At 44.1% G+C, this 22,635-nt stretch overlaps 1 protein-coding gene, 1 long non-coding RNA gene and 1 other non-coding gene across 3 annotated transcripts in view; 1 reads left to right on the forward strand and 2 right to left on the reverse strand.

The window, feature by feature from the left end:
* On the forward strand, positions 1-949 carry LOC118238270. The gene is made up of 2 exons (XR_004768074.1): positions 1-272; positions 567-949. It is a non-coding gene; the product is annotated as an uncharacterized LOC118238270 (long non-coding RNA).
* Ssu72 (SSU72 homolog, RNA polymerase II CTD phosphatase) overlaps positions 896-22,635 on the reverse strand; it is a 27,433-nt gene continuing 5,693 nt past the window's right edge. Inside the window, exons 2-5 of the mRNA XM_027398564.2 lie at positions 16,952-17,095; positions 3,095-3,234; positions 2,439-2,557; positions 896-1,198 (exon numbers count right to left, since the gene is read on the reverse strand). Coding sequence (XP_027254365.1) covers positions 1,097-1,198; positions 2,439-2,557; positions 3,095-3,234; positions 16,952-17,095 — 505 coding nt within the window. The 3' untranslated portion in view covers positions 896-1,096. The remainder of the gene's footprint in view (positions 1,199-2,438; positions 2,558-3,094; positions 3,235-16,951; positions 17,096-22,635) is intronic.
* LOC113833747 lies at positions 17,201-17,309 on the reverse strand. The gene has a single exon (XR_003481897.1). It is a non-coding gene; the product is annotated as a U6 spliceosomal RNA (small nuclear RNA).

Raw genomic sequence — 22,635 nt, forward strand, 5'->3', positions numbered from 1 at the left:
CCTCCAGCTGCCTCCGCCTTTGGGGAGGGATTTCGCCGCCCCGTGCCAGCATACAGGGTCGAGGTTCTCCACTCCTCTCCCTATGACGCAGGCCGAGACCCCTCCCCTCCGGTCTCGGATCTACATTCTGCCCCATCTCATCAGTCTTGGCTCTGATCTCCTTGCCCAGGACCACGCTGAACTCTTTTTGGCCTGGACCGGGCGGTCGTTCTCTACTTCTGCAAATGAGGACCCTCCTTCTGGGTCCCCTGGTTCCTGAGAGGGGCAGGAAGGTCAGCACCCAGCCTCCTCCAGCAAGAAAATGCCATGGGGGAGGGGCCTACAAGGTCAGAGGAGCCAGGGACTGTGACTACATGACTAGAGGTAGGAGGGCGAGAAATACTTGAGTGGGCCAAACAAGGATGCTGTATCCTGGCAGAGGTAGGGAAGGCTAGAAGGCTTCTGGGAAGGAAGAGGTGCTGGACAGTAGCCTGAAGCTAGCAGCTCTGTGTCTATGGTCCTGTTGGGGCTGCCTCTGATCCTGGGAACCAAGATGAGTTCCAAGCCCTTGCTTGTTCTGTCCACAGAGCTGACTACATAAGAACCAACCCTGCCCTGTGTGACAAACGCCTAAGAGAACAGCTGACCTGCAGCCCCAAGTACAAACCTCACTGTGCACTGTGTCTAAAGGTTCCAACTGGAGAGGATCAGTTGTATCAGATCAGGGTACTGGCCCTAGCTCTGGTATGTGACAGGGCTGGACTTAAGGACCCTGGGTAGCCTCTTCCCCTGCAGGAGTTCATGACAAATCAAAGGCCTCTGGCAGCACCTGTTTTGTGGTGATTCCAAGCCCCCAGCCCCATAAAGCAGCCTGTTTTGGTTAGGCAGGCCAACAACACACATTTGCTGTAGGCTGTACAGTTAAACCGTCTTTATTTCTTTTGGTTAAAAACAATGGATTTCAACCTGGCATTTCTGTGTACTTCTCATTCCATATGTACAGTACATTGGTGACGTACACCTAGCAGTATAAACAAACATCAGAAGGGAAAACAGATTGAAAAAGTGGCTCCAAAGGTGGCTGTGCAGGGCAGACCATTCACCAACCACGGGTGGCTCAGTAGAAGCAGACAGTGTGCAGAAAGGCCCGGCCACTCTTCTCCTCAAACTCCTGCAGCAGCTCATCAATCTCATTCTCCATATCCTCAGTGTGCTGGATCTGAGAAAAAAGCAAAGCCGTGAGTGATGCCCAGGCATTGTGACTTGCCTTCCACACCCCTGCCAGGGCTGCATCTTCCCTCCTGCAGTGGGGCCAAGTCAGGGTACTTTCCTCAGGATTGTCCCAATGAACCCTTCCTGGCAGTTCCTGACCTACACCATGGCCACTGGAGCCCCCATATTGGGAGTGGTAGAGCTAGATTCAAAGGAAGGCCTGGATTCCGAGGCTCTGTTCTCAGGCAGGTGCATAGAAGCCTCACCGACCAGTGCCATCCCAACCTTGCAATGAGTAAAGGAAGGCATAGAAATATACAGGCATTTTCCTAGAACTATCCAGCACAGAGGCTGACCATGCTTTGTGGTAGGGCAGCCTGTGCACTGCAGCACATCTGACCTCTATCCCCCAGACACAAACAGCTTCTGGTTGTGAAAATATAAAAGATGGCCAGGCATTGCCAGAAGTCCTTTTAACACTTTAAGTGAGGCAGGCTGGCTGCTGACCATACTGCCCTGGCAAGACTACACTGTCTCTTTGGTTTCAGCCCTTTCTCCATAAGCCACAGGCTCACCAGCTGGAACTCCAGCAGTAATACTCAGAGTGGAAGCCGTGCTGCATTTAGCAGGAATATGGATCACCCACACCAACTTCCCTATCAGCCTCTACTTGGTGAGCCAAGAGGACATCAATTCTGTCACAGCAAGCTAACCTAAACATCTTTCTCAAGGGCAAAATGCAGGACAAGGTACATGGCTCTTCCCACAAAGTCCCTCCACAGCACTTGAACAGTATGACACCTCCACACAGCAGCTACACAAGCCCTTAGGAAGCTGCAAAATTGCCCAGGGGCCTTGAGGATAAATATCTACATAAGTGCCAGGCAAAGGGACACAACAATATGCCTAAACTATGGATGTTACCTCTGGGAGTCCCCAGACCTATCTTTGACGATGCCAGGTAAGCTCTTGTAGCTGTACACCAGAGGAAAGGGTGAAATGTCAGACCTGAGATGTCACACATCTCTTCTACCATCAACAGAAACACTGGGGTAGGTTCTCAAGCCAAAGCCACTTGGTTGTCTCCTAGACTGTGCACTTCTTGGTCTTTACTTGAAATTTACTATTTAACCAGGATGTGAAAATAAGTTGCTAGTGATGAGAAGCCACTTCCTCTTGCCCAACAGGAGACAGTCTCACAGCTACTTCCTTTGTAAGGACTGCTGGACCAAGGTGCTCAGACTCACACACTGGCAGAGGTCGCAGATAAGGAATGCCCCCAGGGTGGCCTCTTCATGGTTGTCCTGGATGTCCACATTGACAACATGCACTGGCTGGCAGGTCTCCTGTTCTCTGGAATTCAGATCTGATTGGAAAAAGAGAGACACAAATATTACTAGACATTGAGAAACAGATGTGTCCAAGCTCAGCTTTACCAGACCTGCCCCTGAACTCTTGAGCTATAACTTGAGGACTGAACATCCAAGCCCAAGGAACTTATATGAGGAACAGCCCCAAAATGTATGCTAAGTGAAGAAATCTAGGTAAAAGTATACACAACTCAAGTCCATACTGTGCCAGTTAGTGCTGGCACCAACAGCACCTTCTATAAAATGCCAGGCCCAACAAATATGAAAAGCAAACATTTAAGGCCACAAAGCTAACAGAAACATACAGGTACTTTTGCTGGACATCAGTCCTCTGCTTACTCCTCACAGGCCATCCTCCAGGTGTCCATGCAGGTCAGAGGATTGGGGGGGGGGGGGTTAATCCTGTCTCCATCACTGTCACCCAGGCCTGAGGCCTAACCTGCCTCCCCTTTTCCCTGGAGACCATAAATCTTCCAGCCTAGTGTTGGTGGCACAGCCGGAAAGGAAAGGCAGACCAAGCTCTGTGCACTCACCTTCTACAACCTGGTCATAGACTCTTTCTTCACAAGTGAGAATCAGGTCAAACAGGTCCTTGCAGTTCTGGAACCTTTCGGGCCGGGGCTTGATCCTTTTATTTCTGTCCAACATATGTAAAATTCCGTTCTGCGTATAGCTGAACACCAGAGTTAAGGAACTTTGGATAAACGATTGTTCACTAACCTAGACCAGCCTGTAAAAATCAGGGTTCCAGGTTGACCCTTGTCAACAGGGGCATCACAGCTCCTGGTCACCACTCTCCTACATTGGGAAGGTGTTGTCTTCTTGGGGGTGTCATGGTTTCTATGATACCCAAACACACGAGTGGCTGCCATTATGACTGGATAGATAGCAAAGGCATAGCACTGGCTGCCTCCACTCAGGACAGCGGCCTTTCCCTTTATCATGCTGACCACTGCTCTCATCTGTGCTTTTAGAACCAGTTGTTTGGTCTCATCCAAGCACAGGGTAACATGTTTGTTTGCTCTCAAACTGGAGTCCTATCACAAAGACAACACTGCCAGGAAACCAAGCCTTAATCTAGCTAAGCTACAGCAGGAAGAAAAGTCTGGAAAAACACACTATATTTTTCCCCACAGAGACAGGGTTTCTCTGTGTAGCCCTGGCAATTGCTCTGCAGACCAGGCTGGGGTCAGATAGAAATCCACCAGTCTCTGCCTCCTGAGTGCTGGGATTAAAGGCATGCACCACCACACCCAGATTCCACCAAATTTCTCAAACCTCAGCAACAGAAAGTACTGGGAACAGCCCACTGAGGGCCCAGAAGTGACAAGCTCTGGCTCAACTGAAAGTAGGGAGACTGCCTGATGAGCCCAAAAGGATAACCCAGATGCTACCTACCTCCCTGCTCAGGCCCACCAGCCCTGATAAAAGCCAGGAGAGCCACTGCCTTTGGGGCCTTCAACGTTGTGGCACCCTCTCCTCAGACAGTTCCTGGAGCACCAATAGTCTGCGGTTTCCCCTGGGCTGCTCTGCACGTTTTAGGGAAACAGAAAGGCTATCCAGAGTCAGGTCTCTCCTATCATGTGGAGCGTGGGGACAGACCTCAGGTTACTAGGCACCCTTACCCACTGAGCCATCTTACCAAAATGTCAGTTTAAGTAAGTTCATGGTGCTTTAAAAATGCTCCTACAGCTGGGTGTTGGTGGCACACACCTTTAATCACATCACTTGGGAGGCAGAGGCAGGCGGACCTCTGTGAGTTCGAGGCCAGCCTGGTTTCCAGAGCTAGTGCCAGGATAGGCTCCAAAGCTACACAGAGAAACCCTGTCTCAAAAACCAAAAAATAAATAAATAAAAATGCTCCTACATTCTCTACAATAAAGGAAGCTTTTCTTGTTTTTCAAGACAGGGTTTCTCTGTCACTTTGGAGACTGTCCTGGAGCTCTCTCTCTCTGTAGACCAGGCTGGCCTCGAACTCACAGATATGCCTGCCTCTGCCTCCTGAGTGCTGGGATTAAAGGTGAGTGCCACCAACACCTGGATCTTTTCTTTCTTTCTTTCTTTCTTTTTTTTTTTTTTTTTAAGATTTATTATGTTGTACAGTCTTCTGCTGCATGTATGCATGCACACCAGAAGGGGGTACCAGATCTCATTATAGATGGTTGTGAGCCACCATGTGGTTGCAGGGAATTGAACTCAGAACCTCTAAAAGAGCAGCCAGTACTCTTAGCCATCTCTCCAGCCCCTAAAGGAAGCTTTTAGAACACATTTAAGTGACCCATCTACAGTTTACCTTGAAGACACCTGACCAGGAGCTGCTAGACAGTTTCCTAGCCCATTTCCATCACCTGCCCCTGGGGCTAGGCCCTAAAGCAGGGTAACATTCATATTACTATGCTGCCTACAAGAGCTGCACCGAGGCTTATAGAGTCCTTCAAAGGTCTTGGGGGGCAGGGGAAGTGAGTTTAAGACCAAATCCGGTGGCTGGCACAACTTCTGGAACAGATAACAGGGAGGAGTAGACTTTTTGGGCAGGAATCCAATCAGGATCCAGGTACTTAAATTTAGCATTGACCCCAAGGAAAAGCTGCAGAAAGTCACATGGAGTGAGCTAGGGGTAGTGGGAAACACCACTTTGCATTCCCTACTACCAGAGTCAGGCCCAAAAGTGCTTCAAGAACTGTGGTCACACAGGATGGCCCTGCCTGGTAAGGCCTTGTTATTATTTCTATCACATACATGCACCTCTTGTCTGGAAAGAGTACTTTTAAGTGACCACACTCAGTGAAGACTATTTGATGACGTCTGGAAAAACATTAATCATGCCAGCAGGTCACCTGAACTTCACAATTTGGGGGTGGGGTGGAGATTTGAGACAAGGTTTCTCTGTGTAGCACTGGTGTACTGGAACTGGCTCTGTAGACCAGGCTGGTCTCAAACTCAAGAAATCTGTATGCCTCTGCCTCCTGAAATGTTGGGATTGAAGGTATGAACGACCACCACCCAGTGAATTTGACACTTTTAACAAACCCCCAACAAACAGCTAAAAACTAGCTCAGAGGCCAGGCTAGGATATGTGGGTGGTCATAGTATCCAGGGCCTACTTTCCCAGGATCCCCTATCCTTGATACTACAACCTCATTGAACAGCCAGTTACAACAGTCCCAAGCTTAAGCAAGTCTTGGACTCATGATCACTTGGCCAAGCCCTGGGCTGCCCAGCAAAGCTTCAAGAAGCCAGGGATACAAGTGTCAAGTTGATTATGCCTTCTGGTTTTAATTAGACAGTCCCTGGAGTGAGATTCTTGAAAGCTGAGGGCTGTGCAATGGCTAAGTGTGGATGAATTTAATCTATTTTCAATGAGCCAACAGTGACAAATTGCTGCCTTTCTCTTGAATGAAGAGCCACTCCTGCCTGACCCTGGAAGCCCATACCTGTCCTTTGGCTTTCGGAGGAGACTCCCCAAGAGAATGAAGGTGGGGAACAGGGCTTAAAAGGGCTCACACTGAGGGCACCAGGACCTGGGATGTTTTACAACAGAGGTACAATTGAGTTATTTAAAATCTTCTGGATTTACCATCAGACAAACAATTCAAGCTTTTCTCCTTGTACAGCATACAATTTCTTTTTGTTTTGTTTTTCGAGACAGGGTTTCTCCATGGCTTTGGAGGCTGTCCTTGAACTAGCTCCTGTAGACCAGGCTGGCCTTGAACTCACAGAGATCCACCATGCCTGGGACTAAAGGCGTGTGCCACCAATGCTCCACTAGCATACAATTTCTTAATACCAAGTGATATGATAAGATGGATACAGGAGAACAGGAACATTGGAGCTGGTTCCCAGTAGACACCTGTAATCCTAGCACTCAGGAGGTAAAGAGAGGAGGATCAGGTCAACTTGAGCTATACCAGTCTGAGGGAAACCTAGGTTACCTGAGAACTTGTCTCAAAAAAGAGGGAGAGGCTAGGGAGATGGCTTAGCAGTTAAGAGTGCTTCCTACCCTTCCAGGACTCAAGTTCAGTTCCCAGCAACCACATCAGACAACAGTTTACAACCCTCCTTTAACACCAACTCTCGGGATCTGCTGCCCCACCCTTTTAACAGACAGCATTTCTCGGTGTAGCCTTGGCTGTCCTGGAACTCACTCTGTAGACCACGCTGGCAACAAACCAGAGACCTGCCTGCCTCAAGTGCTGGGATTAAAGGTATGTGCCACCACCGCCAGGCCTGATGCCCTTTTCTCATCTTTCCAGGTATCCACACCCATAAAAAAATAAAATCTTGGGCTGGAGAGATGGCTGGGGGTTAAGAGCACTGGGACCTGGGTTCAATTCCCAGCACCCACATGGCAGCTCAACCCTGACACCCTCACACAGACATACATTCAGGCAAAACACCAATGCACATAAACACCAATGCACATAAAATAAAAATAAATTTAAAAAAATCTTAACTACAAGCCAGGCATGGTGGATTATGCTTGTTATCATATCAGTTAGAAAGGTGAGGAACTGCCATTAAGTCCTACGGCAGTCTGGGCTACATGGTGAGTTCTAAGTATGGTAGGTATAGAGTAAGACCCATCTCAAAAAAAACAAAATGAAAATGAGAAATGGAATAATGAGACCCTTTATTCCCCACATGCACAGAACCTGCTGACATACTGTAATCTCCTGGGCTACTTCAGGACCATGAAGCTGAGGAGGGCTGGCACCTTAGGGGGCCTGCTTCCAGAATCATGCAGCATATTCCTCTGAGTTGCCCTTGGGAGTAGATATACATTCATATACTTGCAGTGTAAGATTTTACTGGTGTAATACTAACCATGTCTTTACTAGTTAAGCAATTTCTCAAAGAAAATCTATTTCCACAACTGACTTCATGGACACCAACTATGGGCTCTTCATACAGTATTAGCATCTGATACCTTTCCTATCAAGTGGGTACAGAACCAGGCATCCTTGGACACTTTCTTTGTACTCCCCAGAACACAGGACTTAATAGAACACCCTATAGAGAAAGATCAGACCAATGAGACCCACAGGCAGGCTTTTGGTATCTAGTTCAACACAGGCCAAAGCTTGAGTTCTTATCTATGCCCAGCCACCCAAGGCAAGGCAAGCAGCTTTCTGGAGAAAGGGAAAGTGTGCATAGGGTAGGAACTGCACAACAGCCAGTCACTTAGTGGTCTTGTGGTCCATCAGTGCACAGCTCTGCTACCGTGTCTCTGCGGCTAATTCCATGAAATGCCTGTATCTGTTGTTAGGAGGTACACATAGACCCTCAGCAACCCACAGCCATGGGGGCCTCTCAACTGCCTCTCAAGAAGCTACTTACAAGCTGAATTTCCTGGGTTGAGTCAGGCCCATGATCCTGCTATGGATAAATCTTCAATAGAACTGTTGAGTACAAGTTTCACCTATCCTGTTGTTGAGAAGCTAACCAAGGCCTCATTTCTCCAGAAACCTAACCAAATGACATTTAAGACAAGCCTGACCCAGAACAATATGGCAATGTTCCCTGAGACAGGGAATGGGTAGAAATAGAAAGAAGCCTGAGGGGCTCTTAACCTTGTTGCCATCACCACAGTCCTAACACCCCCAGGTCAATCAGAGCCTCCTCTCAGTCACACAGATACAGTCAGGGAAATGATACTGGGCAGAGAGGCAGCTAAAGGACTCCCAGACCCTCAGAAAAGCAGCAGAAAGCAGGCATTAGAAGGGGCACCAAATTCCCCTTCAACCTACCATCAAATCTGGCATGATGGCACATGGCTTTAATCCTAGCACTTAGGAGGCAGAGCCAGCCAAATCTCTACTCATTCAAAGCCAGCTTAGTTTGCATGGCAAATTCCAGGCTTGCCAGGACTATATAATGAGGCCCTATCTCAAAACAAAACAGTCACCATCCAGGCTAATATACTTCAGATAAATTAATGAAATCAGCTCCATCAACAACACAAGCTTGCACAGATCCTGCCTCATCTCAGAATGCTGATTGAATATTAGCAAATCTTTTTGGGGAGTCTTCCGAGATAGGGTTTCTCTTAATACTCGCCACCACCTCCCAACCAGCAGTAGAAAATCTTTAAAGAGTTTAGTGTCAACATCATAAGGTAAGAGCCATGACTTTTACTGGCCAGTGCAGTTTACCAACCACCATCTTTTACAAGTTTAAAAAGCTCTGGGTGTTGGTGGTGCACGCCTTTAGTCCCAGCACTCGGAAGGCAAAGGCAGGTGGATCTCTGTGAGTTCTAGACCAGCCTGGTCTACAAGAGCTAGTTCCAGGACAGCCTCCAAAGCCACAGAGAAAACCTGCCTCAAAAAACCAAAAAAAAAAAAAAAGTGACCCTGACCCCAGTAACAGGTGTGGATTCACTAAGACCTAGGTAGGCACTTAGGCTCTGGGGAAGCTCTTCATTTTCCTAGTTTTAGTGGGTGCTAGAGCAGATAGGCCAGAGACCCACTGAAAGGGACAGGCTCTTTTCTAGAAACCTCTCCCACAAAAAAGTTTAAAAAGCTACACACTTTGTGTGTATGTGTGTGTGTGTGTCTGTGTGTGCATACATGCGCGTAGGCTAGAACTCGGGTGCTGTCACCTATTTGCTTCTTTACAGGATCTCATCATGGGCCAGAGTCTCACCAGTAGGGCAGGCTAGTTAGCAACGAATCCTAAGGACCCACCTGTCACTTCCTCCCCAGAGTTAGTAGTATAAGCATACCCCCCCTGAGCTGTTATTATGTGGGTCCCAGGGCTTGAACTCATGGCTAAAATTCCAGCTTCCCAACTTTTGAGACAGCATCTTGCTGGGTAACCCACAATGACCTCCAATGTCACATCTGGCCTCAGCCTCCCAAGTTCCATGTGTGCATCATCACACTCAACTAACAAACACAGATTTTACAGTCTGTGGCTACCTAAGGGAGGGCCACACTCTCTGTGGCTGCCACACTGTGCCATGCTACCTGCTTCATATATCTACTTTCCCAGGCTGGGCCTGTCCATCTCAAAATTTTACTTCTTTTTGTTGTTTGAAGACAGGGTCTCTTAGCTATCTTGGAATTTGTTCTGTATAACAAGCTGGCCTTGAACTCAGAGATCCTCCTGCTGCTGCCTCCCAAATGCCAGGATTATAGGCTTGTGCCACCACTACCTGGAATTATTTTATTTCTAATCTCAAGTTAAATTTAGTTTAAAATAAGGTAAAGGGGGGACTGGAGAGAAGACTCAGTGACTAAGAGCACTGACTGCTCTTCCTGGTTCTATTTCCAGCGCCCACATGGCAACTCACACCTGCTTTAACTCCAGTTCCAGGACATCTGGCATCCTTACACCAATGCACATAAAATAAAGTATTAAAAAACACAAGGTACAAAGCACAGTTGGGCAGTGGTGGCACACGCCTTTAGTCCCAGCACTTGGAAGGCAGAGGCAGGTGGATCTCTGAGTTCGAGACCAGCCTGGTCTACAAGAGCTAGTTCCAGGACAGCTTCCAAAGCCACAGAGAAACCCTGTCTCAAAAAACAAAAACAAAAACAAACAAACAAAATATAGGAACACGCCCCCCCCAATATATATATGGTACAAAGCACAATTTTTGTTTTGTTTTTTTTGAGACAGTGTTTCTCTGTGGTAAACTAGGCTGGCCTTGAACTCAGAGATTCACCTCCTCTTGCCTCCTGAGTGCTGGGATTAAAGAAAGGCATGTGCTGCCACCACCACCCTGCTAAAGCACAATTCTGAAGAGGAAACTCAAGTCTCAGCTGTGAGAGATTCCCAGAAATGGCTATTACCTATTGGTAAACACACTAAATAAATGTGTGTGTGTGTGTGTGTGTGTGTTTGCATGCACTAGTGCATGTACCACAGTATTCACATAAAGGTCAGAGGACAACTTGTTTGAGTCAGCTCTTTCCTTCCAGGATAGATTTGGGGCATTGAGCAGTTGTCAGGCTTGGCAGCAACTATCTTTTCCTGTCAAGCTATCTGGCTGGCCCCTGTGACTAAGTTTTAACAAATATTCTAGCCCAGTGATTCTCAACCTTCTTAATGCTGCGACCCTTTAATACAGTTCCTCATGTTGTGGTGATCCCCAACCATGAAATTATTTCATTGCTACTTCATAACTATAATTTTGCAGGGGCTGGAAAGTTCAATTCCCAGAAACCACATGGTGGCTCACAACCATCTATAATGAGATCTGGTGCCCTTTTCTGGTGTGCAGATATACATGAGGCACACAGACATAAAATCTAGCAAAGTACACATATACAAAAAAAAAATTAGCTTCAGAGAAAAAAAGTATAATGCCAGGAAATGCTGCCTGTAGCCTACTTCAAATAGCCCCACCACTGACCAATTTTACCAGTATATTATGACCCCATCAAAGGATCAATTAGGTCATAGCTTTCACAATCTGTCTTAACACCCTTGGCTGTCAAGATGGCTCAGTGGGTATACTACTTTATATACAAGCCCAACAACCCAAGTTCAACCCCTGGAACCCACACAGAAGTGAGGAGAGAATCACTTCTGTATTGTTGTCCTCTAACGCCTACATGCATGCTGTAGCGTATGTGCAGCCTTGCTCATGTATAAAACACAAAAATAATAAAATTATCAGTGAAAAAGAAACATTCTCTGAGACATACCCAGAGCTATGTTTTACTAATCTCCTAGAATTGTCTCATCTAAGCAATTTGACAAGACTAATCATCAGAGGGCCAAGTATGATAATTTTCTATCTCAAAAACCATTTTTCTGGGGCTGGAGAGACAGCTCAGCAGTTAAGAGCACTGGCTGGGGGCTGGAGAGATGGCTCAGAGGTTAAGAGCACTAACTGCTCTTCCAGAGGTCCTGAGTTCAATTCCCAGCAACCACATGGTGGCTCACAACCATCCACTATGAGATCTGGTGCCATCTTCTGGTGTGCAGATATATATGGAAGCAGAATGTTGTATACATAATAAATAAAATCTTTAAAAAAATAAATAAACAAACGAGCACTGGCTGCTCTTCCAGAAGACATGGGTTCAATTTCCAGCACCCACATGACAGCTCCCAAATGTCTGTAACTCCAGTTCCAGGGCATCCTCACACTGACACACATGCACATAAAATAAATCTTTACAAAAAAACCCCAAAAACAAACAAAAAAAAAACAACTTTTCCCTTTCCCCAAGACAAAAAAAGTGGACAGTAATAAAAGGCAAAGGATGAACACTCAATAACTAAAATATAATCTAAACTCAATACGTGACACCAAGATCCCAAAGATAAACCCAAGAAGCATGCTAGAGGCAGCAGATTCATAGGTCCACCCTACCAAGACTCAGGAAAGTTAAAAACTGGGCAGTGATGGTGCACACCTTTAATTCTAGCACTCTGGAGGCAGAGGCAGGGGAATCTCTGAGTTTGAGACCAGCCTCAAAGCCAGGGCTACACAAAGAAACCCTGTCTTGAAAAATCAAAAAAAGAAATGGAAGGGGGAAGAAAAAAAAGAAAAGTTAAAAACCACCCTTCTGTAGTCTCATGAACACAGTTTGGCCTCTGGAACAGCCAACTAGGCAGTGGGTGGCAGGAGCAGGGAGAATTAACCATTGATCTGCTCTGATGAACTTCCTCAATCTATTGATATTTCATTGGTTAAGGCTGACCATTCCTCATCATCAACTTGTATTGCCACCAAAGGTGTTCCAGGTTCACCTAACCCTGATAGAAAAAAAAAAAAAAAAAAAAACCTCCTAAATTTACTTGCTTTTTAACACAGGCTAGCATTAAATTCAACCTCAGACTCCCAACTACTGGGAAGATAGGTATGTGGTAGCTCATTTTTGAGATGGGTCTAGTTTGTTATCCAGGCAGACTCTGCATTGGCAGGCTCCTCCTCCCTCAGCTTCAGAGAAGTTCAGATAGTGGAACACAACCACCATATCTGGTTTTAAAGATATCTGCCTCTAGGGATCAGGTGAACTTAGGAGAATTCCTATCACTGATCTAGGTATGTGCATGTGTCTCTAACTATAGGTAATTCTCCAAAAGGGAAATGGGAAAAACCACAAAGCAACCTACACTAGCTTTATCAACATGTGAAGGCAAATAGTTGATTTATTTTCAGTTCAGACCCACTGGCCTCAACAATTCCCATGGGTGGGGTCCACTGAGACATTATGAAACAAATTTCTATTCTTCAGGCTCATTTCTGCTTGTGAAAAACAGTGGTAGCTCACCCCTTTAGTTCCAGCACTCTGGGAGTTTGAGACTAGCCTGGTCTACAAAGTAAGTTCCAAGACATCCAGGACTACACAAGGAGGAAAAATATCTCAAAAAAAAAAAAAAAAAAAAAAAAAAAAGCCCAAAAGGAAAAAGAAATTAAATGTATAATCCCTGACTTAGGCATGAGAATGATATATATTCAGTAGAAAGTGTAGATACTATACAGAGCTTGTGTTTACTCCTAGGCTGGTGAGACAGTCTGATACTCCTAAAACCAAGGGTAACGCTAGCTGAGCTCAACTTCCTGTCAGCTTCACAGTCCAGGTTACCAAGTGTAGACTAGGTAGATGTACTTCTTTTTGTTTTTTTGAGATAGGGTATTCTGTGTATCTCTGGCTGTCCTAGTATATAGACCAGGCTAGCCTCTGCCTCCTAATTTCTGGGATTAAAAGTGTGAGCCGCCAACACCCAGCTTGATAAATGAACGTTTGACTTACCACATTTTTTTCTTCAATGGCCTCATCAGCTATAAGCCCAACCTAAATCAACAAGTATGTCTAAGGCTGGATATGGTAGCACATCTCTTTTTTTTTTTTAATTTTAAAGTTTTAGCTACTTATTATGTATACAGTATTCTACCTGCATGTATGCAGGCCAGAAGAGGGCACCGGATTTCATTATAGGTGGTTGTGAGCCACCATGTGGGAATTTAACTCAGAACCTCTGGAAGAGCAATCAGTGTTCTTAACCTCTGATCCATCTCTCCAGCACCTGGCACAAGTCTTTAATCCCAGCATTCTGGGAGGCAAGAGGACTTTATGAGTTTAAGACCAGCCTGATCTACAAAATGACTTCCAAGCCAGCCAAAGTTACATGAACAATAAGACCACCCTTTCTTACACACAAAGGTATTAATACTACAAATACTGCCTAAAATCTATCAGAAATTTACAGAATACAAGGTCTATGCTATGTATGGATGCTGTTCCCTCATTTGTTCTGTTTACTGATAGAGGGTTTGATGTAATGCAAGCCAGTCTTGAACTCACTATGTAGCTGAGCATGACCTTTAACTTCTACATCTACTGCCCAAGTGCTAGGCCATTTTCAAGTGGCCACTACTGTACTCAGCTTGGTTTACCAGAATTTCATGAGGTGGAACATATGGAGAAACTGACGATCTAGTCACACAGAATAAAAATATGGCAGAGGTGGTCTCTAGGCCACGAGGTCCCTAGTCTAATCAAACATCTTTTTCCTACCCCTCACAAAACGCTTTCCCCCTTGAAAATGTAAGCAGCGTGTTTATTTGTAGGTTACATCTTAAAATATTCTTCTAGCTCTTCACTATAAACTATGAGTTTTATGTAAGATCATGCAGGGGCACTTATTACATACTGAGGAATGCTATCGTGGTTACCTTTCAAAGAACAGGACTACCCCTTTCCCAATTTCTTGCAGTGGTCTACACTGGAACAAATGGGTGTCCCCATAAAGTGATCCTTCCAACCTCTATGCTCCCCTCCATAGATATCGACAATGTCCTTACTGAACTAGTTGGATGCCAATGTACAGAAAATTCCCAGGAAGAGACATTCTTTTGGCCAAGGATAGTCCTGAGAACACGGTAGTGCATGCCTTTAATCCCAACAGATGCCAGCCTGTTCTACATAGTAAGTTCCAGACAGGCACAGCTACATAATACAGCCCATCTTACACCATGCTCACCAGAGTGGCTTCAGGAAGAAGCTGTTCAGACCTTCCCGCCCTGCCATGTATACAAGTAAGCCCTCTTTAGACAAGGATGTGAGCAGAACACAGCCTGCTTTACCCAGTACAAATTCAGATTCCTGGATTTCTCTGTAGGGAAAAGTACCAGATGTGCTTGAAGATCAGAGTGAGCTCACTGTGGTGCAGTCCCTAAACACTTCACAGCCCCAAACACCCCCAAAGCAAGTGTGTGGCTAACAGGAAATACCTGCTTCTGAGCCAATGTAGCTGACCCTGTAGCTGAGGGAGGACTGGGAAACAGGATGGGGGTGACAAAGATGTAGGGACCATAAGGATTTACTTTTCACCAGAAGGCATTTGGGACCCTTCAAGCTACCTAGTTCATCTTTGTACCTACAAAAATATTTTTAATTTATTATATCCTTTCTTTTTGATAAAGTCTCACGACCATCTCATCTCAGCAACCTGAGTGACAGTTGTATACCCAGAGCATGCTTGCTTGCTTTCTTTTGAGGCTAAGTCTCTCAATTACCCAGGTTAGCCTTGAACTCTGGGATCAAGCAATCCTCTTGCTTTAGCTTCCTGAGTAGTTAGGACTCTACACTAGCTTAAATTTTTGTTTATATGAAAAGTTGCAAGAGTGTATGAATATAAAAAGAAAAAGGAGACAAAATGCTTTCAGGAATAATACAGCTCTGTAATCTCAGTCTCTTGGGAAGCTAAAGCAGGAGAAGCAACATATTATGGCCTACCTGGGCTAGAGTTTGTTCAAAGCCAGCTTGGGAAACTTAGTGAAACCCTAACTGAACTTTTAAAAGTGAATAGATGAGGAAAAGAAGAAAAATGAAAAAGGCAGGATGTAGTGGAGTAGCCCACACCTTTAATCCCAACACCCAGGAGGTAGAGCCAGAGGCAGAGGCAGGTAGATCTCTAGGTTTGAGGCCAGCCTGGTCTATACAGATTATTACAAGCGAGTTAGGGATACATAATGAGAACATGTCTTATAAGAAAAAAAGTTTTGGATCTAGAAATATCTCACTGGAGGAGTGCTAGCCTAGGCTAGCATGTACAAGGCTGAAGGTCTGACAACTAAAACCACAAAGGAAAAAAATTGATGCATATATTCACTTTCCACTGTGAGCACTACTGTAACTAAAGAATATTTAGTAGTTTTATTTACAAGTCTCAGGGTCAATCTCAGGGCCTCATGCACATACTAAGCATATGAACATGGGACATATCAAGTGAGTATGGGGATTATCATAAAATGGCCCACTCAAACACCTGGGGCACTGATTAGAACATGGTATGGAAAACCTATTTTAAAATACCTTTTTCTTTTCTCATGAGTCTATAGTACAAGATTCAGACTGTTCTGACTCTTCCTGGAGTAGTTTTTGCAGAATACTTATTTTTTCATGCTTTAATTAGCACAGCATCTTTTTATTGTTTTTGATTTTGAGACAGGATTTGTTCTATAGCCCAAGATAGCCTCAAACTATGTAGCCCAGGTTGGCCTCAACACTTGCAGCAATCTCCCTGCCTCAGCCTCCCAAAGGCTGAGATCACAAGCATGAGCCACTAACCCAGGTATTATATCTGCAAGAGCCACAGAAATGTCTAACAGCCTCAACATTTTAGTGTGCAGACAAACCTCCATGGAAGCAGCTGGGCAGCCTACAGTGTGAAGTTTCTATTTCCTCACCCACGCTTCACTGCTTAATAACATATCAGAGCCTTCTGGTTGATCACATCAAAGTAGTTTTATATTTGTGTCTGCAGGTGTACTTCTAGACCAATGGTTCTCAACCATCCTGATGCTGTGACCCTTTAATACCCTTGTGTTCTGATGACACCAACCAAAAAAAATTTTTTGTTGTTACTTCATAATGCAATTTTGGTATTATGAATCACAATTAAATATCTGTGTTTCCTGATGGACTCAGGCAACCTGTGAAAGGGTCATGTGACCTACAAAGGGGTCACACCCCACAGGTTGAGAATCACTACTCTAGACTCTCCAGTAGGCAAAAGGAAAGAAACTGAGTTCTTCACTGGGCTGGTACTGCACTTCTTTAATCCCAGCACTAAGAAGGCAGAGGTAGGAGGAGCTCTGTGAGTTCAAGGTCAGCCTAGTCTACAGAGTAAGTTCCAGGCTAGGCAGGTTACTTAGTGAGACCCAGTCTCAAATTCACAGAAAAATAAATAAATAAATAAATAAATAAATAAATAAATCAAAGAAAGAAGAAAAGAAAAAGGAGCTGATTTCTCATAAATAGAAAAAGGATGGATGTGGGCACTACTGGCACAAATGCCAGGGCACATTTGTTGGTCCTGTTCCACCTAAAACACACCCTGCAGGGCGGGGGTCAGAGTGACTACCAGTCACAAATCACACCCACCAGAACACCACCCTGCTTCTCTAAGGGTCAGCCATGGGATACAGTTCTTTGTCTTTCCTGAGAAGATCATTGTACATCTGGTCATATGTGGTTTTGAAGTCATAAACATTGGGCTTGTCAGGTGCTGGTCCTGGGAGCTTCACATGAGTTCCTGTTCCAAAGGACCGGACACTGAAACCCCGCTTGCTGGAAGACACAAAGAAGAAAAAACATCGCAGTTGGATTAAAACACAAAGTTCTCATACCAAGGGACACAAACAGAAATGAACAATCTTTTTTTTTTTTTTTAAATTAAATGTGCAACGCTTGATGAATTTTCATGTCATCCTCGTGCAGGGGTCATGCTAATCTTCTCTGTATCATTCCAATGTTGGTATATGTGCGGCCAAAGCAAGCACACAATCTATTTCTCTTTTTTTCTTCTTTTTTGGTTTTTCGAGACAGGGTTTCTCTGTGTAGCTTTGGAGCCTATCCTGGCACTCGCTCTGGAGACCAGGCTGGCCCCGAACTCACAGAGATCCGCCTGCCTCTGCCTCCCCAGTGCTGGGATTAAAGGCGTGCACCACCAATGCCCAGCTGATCTATTTTTCTTAAAAAAAAAAAAAGAACATGAATTAGGTTTTTGCTTTTTAGTGCACATGTACATAGGTTTTCATGGATGTGTGCATATTTATGCATGTGAAAGCTAGAACACTGTTCTCCTTAATGGGGTGTCTCTCATTGAACCTCAAGTTAACTCCTCTAGACTTGTTAGCCAATGAGCTGCAAGGATCCACCTATCCTTTCACCCCTATTCCTGCCCCTAGTACTAGGCTTATACACCTAATCTTACACATAAGTCTGACTTTTACATGGATGCTGGAAATCTCAACTCAGGTCCTCATGCTTGCAGAGCAGGCACTTTAGCAAATGCGCCATCTGCCCAGCCTGTTTTGATTTATTTACCATTATTATCGAAGTCCTGGTCTCTCCATGTATCAGGTTGCCCTTCAACTCAAGAGCCTGCTTGAGTACTGACATTAAAGTCCTACATTACCACACCTAACCTACACTTTAAAATTTTTAACCAAAGGACAAAATCACTTTCTAAAAAATTCTGTAACAAATTACACAAATCCAATCAGAAGATTAGCATCACAGAGCTAAGTGAAAACTATAGCTGTTTAGTGACATTGCGGTGAACTCAAAATCCTGATTGAAATTTAGAACACTGTAGTCACCTGACCAACTTCCCAGCACTCCAGATTTAAGTACACAGAGGAGTCCTGCATGGACAAACAGCCACAACAGCAGCAGTGACTTTGATGGAATCCAGCAGGCTGCAGATTTTGACAAACCAGAGAAAATGCAGAAGAGCTATAAGATAACTTAATTAGACCCACATGATTTGAATTGCCCGACAAACTACATCTGCACCAAGAACGAAAAGCACCAATATATATGTATATATAGGTATATGTATATTTGCATGCATGTACGTGTGTGTGTCATATATATATATATATGTATATATATATATATATGTACATACATATATGTATTTTTTTTAAATGAAATCCAACAGCCTCTGATTCCTACTGCTGGGATTACATGTTTGTGTCAACATGCCTAACTCAATGGCTGTGACTTTTTTTTGTTTGTTTGTTTTTCGAGACAGTGTTTCTCTGTGTAACTTTGGAGCCTATCCTAGCACTTGCTCTGGAGACCAGGCCGGCCTCGAACTCAGAGATCCCTCGAACTCAGAGATCCGCCTGCCTCTGCCTCCCAAGATCTGGGATTAAAGGCGTGTGCCACCAATGCCCGGCTATGGCTGTGTTTTTTTTTTTTTTTTTAAATCACCTTGTAAAGTTTTTCTGTATTTTTTTAAAGCCCTTTTATTTGTTTGTATTTTTTGATTATTTGTTTTTTTCGAAACAGGGTTTCTCTGTAGCTTTGGAGCCAGTCCTGGAACTTGCTCTGTAGATCAAGCTGGCCTCCAACTCACAGAAATCCATTGGATTAAAGGTGTTCACCACCACCACCCAGCAACTTTTCTGTATTTCTGCTGTTGTTTTGAGACAGTCTTTCATTGTGTAGCCCAAGCCAACATATAATTCAGAATGTACATCTGGCTAGCCTTGAAGTCATGCCACCATACACAATTCTCCTGTTTTTGATGTTCATTTGTTTAACTGTAACTCAGGACATTTGAAATTATTTAAAATATCTTTGATTGTCACAACTGGGTAAGAATGCTGTTCAACTCCCTGATACGCAGAGGACAACTGCTTACTATAGACCCACCCTGCCCCAGATGCTACTATAAAGTAATGTGACTAATAACGCCACAGAAGGGACAATGACACGAACATAACATTGAGAAATGAACCTTACAACAAATAATATTCTATTTCATGTATAAGAGAAAAACAAAACATGCAGGTATCACTTTTCAACTATTCCAACTAAGAGAGCTCTCATTGTACCACCACTTGAAGTTAAGACAGGAGGATCATAAATTTGAGGCTATACCTGACTATAATATATAATGAGACCCTAAAAAAATGATGATGATAGGACTGAGTGTGGAGGCACCTATCTTTAATGCTGGTACTCAGGAGGCAGAAGCAGGCAATCTCTGTGAGTTAAAGTCCAGTCTATCTGAAAAAAAAAAAAAGCCAAGGGGTGGTGGTACACACCTGTAACCCCAACACTAGGGGTGTGTGTGGGGGGGGGGAGAGTCAGGAAGATCTCTGTGAGTTTGAGGCCAGCCTGGTCTACAGAGCTAGTGCCAGGACAGCCAGAGCTACAGAAAGAAACCCTGCCTCGAAAAACCAACAAAGAAAACACAAAAACAAACAAAAAAACTGAAAAAAGCAGGTAGCTCACATTTAAGTTGGGACACGAAGTCAGCTTAGGCCACTGAAGCTGATAAAAAGCTGAGCCAGTTTCTGTGCTTCTAGAATCTCCTGACTGTACAAACCAGTTCCCCAGAATATGACACATAAGGAATACAACCTAAAGCAGAGCATCATCACTAAAACCCAAAGTCCACGTACTTGAGCTACTAAAATAAACTGGAAACACAAAAATTCTAATGTTCCAACAAAAAGTGAGCTAGAAAGCAACAAATGGCAGATGTTGGTCAGAACTGGACACAGTCAGACAGGAGACAGGCGACAGGAAACATAAACTTGAAACAATTTCCTTACAAACATGGATGATATGCAATAAAAAGCCACAAGAATGAGGTGTGGTGGCCACACCTTGAAGGTGCCCACGGTCCAGAGAAGCACCATCAGGTTAATCATTTGACTGTCATACCCTTTAATGTTGTAGCTCTTTGTTTTAGATGGCTCACACACCCAAGTATGGTGCTCCAGCACCTACCACAGGCATGTTCTGCGTGAGTGCTGGGACTAAGACAAAGACTTCCTTCTTCAAGCCAATGAGTTTTAACACACAAGTATGGGGTCTAGAGATAGCTTTACAGTTAAAAAAAATTCCTAGTACCATATGTTGGCTCAAAACCATTGATAACTCCAGTTTTGGGGGATCTGACGCCCCCCCTCCTCTTCTTTTTAAAATAATTTTTAATTAATTTTATGTGCATGAATGTTTTGCTTCTGTGCAAACATATGTTATCATATGCATCCTGAAAATGGAGTATGAACAGTTGTGAACAACCATGTAGATGCTGGGAATCAAACCTGGGTCTTCAGCAATAATAAGTGCTCTCAACAACTGAGCCATCTCTCTGCTTCACCCCCATGTCCTCTTCTGACCTCCATGACCACCAGGCACATATGTAGCGCACAGGTATACATGAAAGTAAAACATGAATACACATAAAAACACAAACCTAAAAAAAAACTACAAACTTTAAAAAACAGAACATGTAATAAATGACAAATAAGATCTACACTACAAAACACAAAACAACACAACTCAAGCACCGAGCAAGGCAAGGTGGTGCAGGCCTCTGATCTCAGCATTCCAGAGGCAGAAGCAGGCAGATCTCTGAGAGTTTGAAGACAGCCTGATCTACACAGCAAGTTTCAGGATAGCCAGGACTTCATAGAGAAACCCTGTGGCAAAAACAAAACAAACAAAATGTATAATTATAAAAGAAGATCACACTCTGAAAATGACTGGTAGCAGTGCCCAAGAAGGAAGATCATCTGTGAAAAGTGCAGGCCCTGGAAGGTCCTACATGTTATAAAAACTGCATGATAAAGCATTGTAGCAGGACTGAAATTATACAAACTACAAAATAATGTCTACAGAGTCCAGTGTCTGAAGGGACTAGAAGCTATTATGATGCCAGTAGCTGAATAAGGCTCTTCAATACGGATCAGATGCAGTTCTGCTCCAAATCCTTGTATGTTTTCCATAGGCATGAATGAGGTCAAAGGTAATATCTTACAATCAAAGCCACTTGCGACCAAGTATGAATAAATCAAGTATTCGAGAAGCCATCTTAAGTGAGTAAAACCAAGAAAGGGCGGAGACCACTTTTGCCAAAAGATCCCCCCATTGCCTAAGACCTACTCTAAAGGGATCACAAGAATCATATTAACAATGGGAAAAGCAAAAAGCTGGATGCATAAGGTTCATCTCTTCTTGGTCATTCCTTTGAAGTACTAAAAGTGAAGTATAGTGATAGGCCCTTTGGCACAAGGCTGAAGTCTCAGGTATACAGAAGGCTGAGAAGCAGGAGAATAAAGATTTTGAGACCAGCCTAGGAAACAACACAAAGTAATGTAGGAGTCAGAGGCACTTCAAATGCATACAACACAATTATACAGACCAAGCACATCCCCAAGAGCATTGCAGAGGGCAGGACAGACTGGGTACAACTCCCAGAGGGTTGTAAGGTAGGTGTAGGGTTTTCTACAGGAGCATCCTCCAGTTCACCTACATTCCTGCAATTATATCATCTCCAAAACTTGACTTAGTCTTTTTTTTTTTTTTTTTTGGTTATTCAAGACAGGGTTTCTCTGTGTAGCTTTGGAGCCTATCCTGGCACTCACTCTGGAGACCAGGCTGGCCTCGAACTCACAGAGATCCGCCTGCCTCTGCCTCCCGAGTGCTGGGATTAAAGGCGTGCGCCACTAGCGTCCGGCTTGACTTAGTCTTTATGTGGCTGCAAGCCTAAGAGCTGCCTGCATGGTCTGACAGCCATCACCTAGTGTGATCCCACTTCCATCTTTCTAAACTATTACTTGAAAGCACCCTTTTTAAAAATAAATTGCAATGCAGTTTGTCGTCCCCCCCCCAAAAAAAAAGCTATTCCCAGGTGGAAAAAAGGCTAATTAACAACAGAAACTCTGCTTTCTCTGAAGCTTCTGAAACTGGCATCACAGCTCATCTTGTATGGTGACAATCTGCTTCTTACATAAAGGCAATGAATGCTATAAAAATACTCTTGACAACCAACAGCTTGGTCTGAAGGGCAACTATTCTGTCTAATCTTCCACAAAAATAAATGTCTTTCACACCTATCAAAAATCTATCAGTTAATTCATTGTAGAAAACATTACATTAAGGAAAAACAAAGTTTCATTGTTGGACCAAAAATTGAAGTAAAATGTTAGCATGCATACTAAAGAAGATGTCCAAATTGTCAGCATAGGCTCTGATACACTGAATGTTCTGAAGTGACGAGATTTTAAATTACGATTTTAATGGAGGACTCAAATCCTGAATCTATTACTTCTAAAAACAAGTACACCTCTAAACAGTAA

This window comes from Cricetulus griseus, chromosome 2 (genome assembly GCF_003668045.3).
Source record: "Cricetulus griseus strain 17A/GY chromosome 2, alternate assembly CriGri-PICRH-1.0, whole genome shotgun sequence".
Classification (NCBI taxonomy): domain Eukaryota; kingdom Metazoa; phylum Chordata; class Mammalia; order Rodentia; family Cricetidae; genus Cricetulus; species Cricetulus griseus.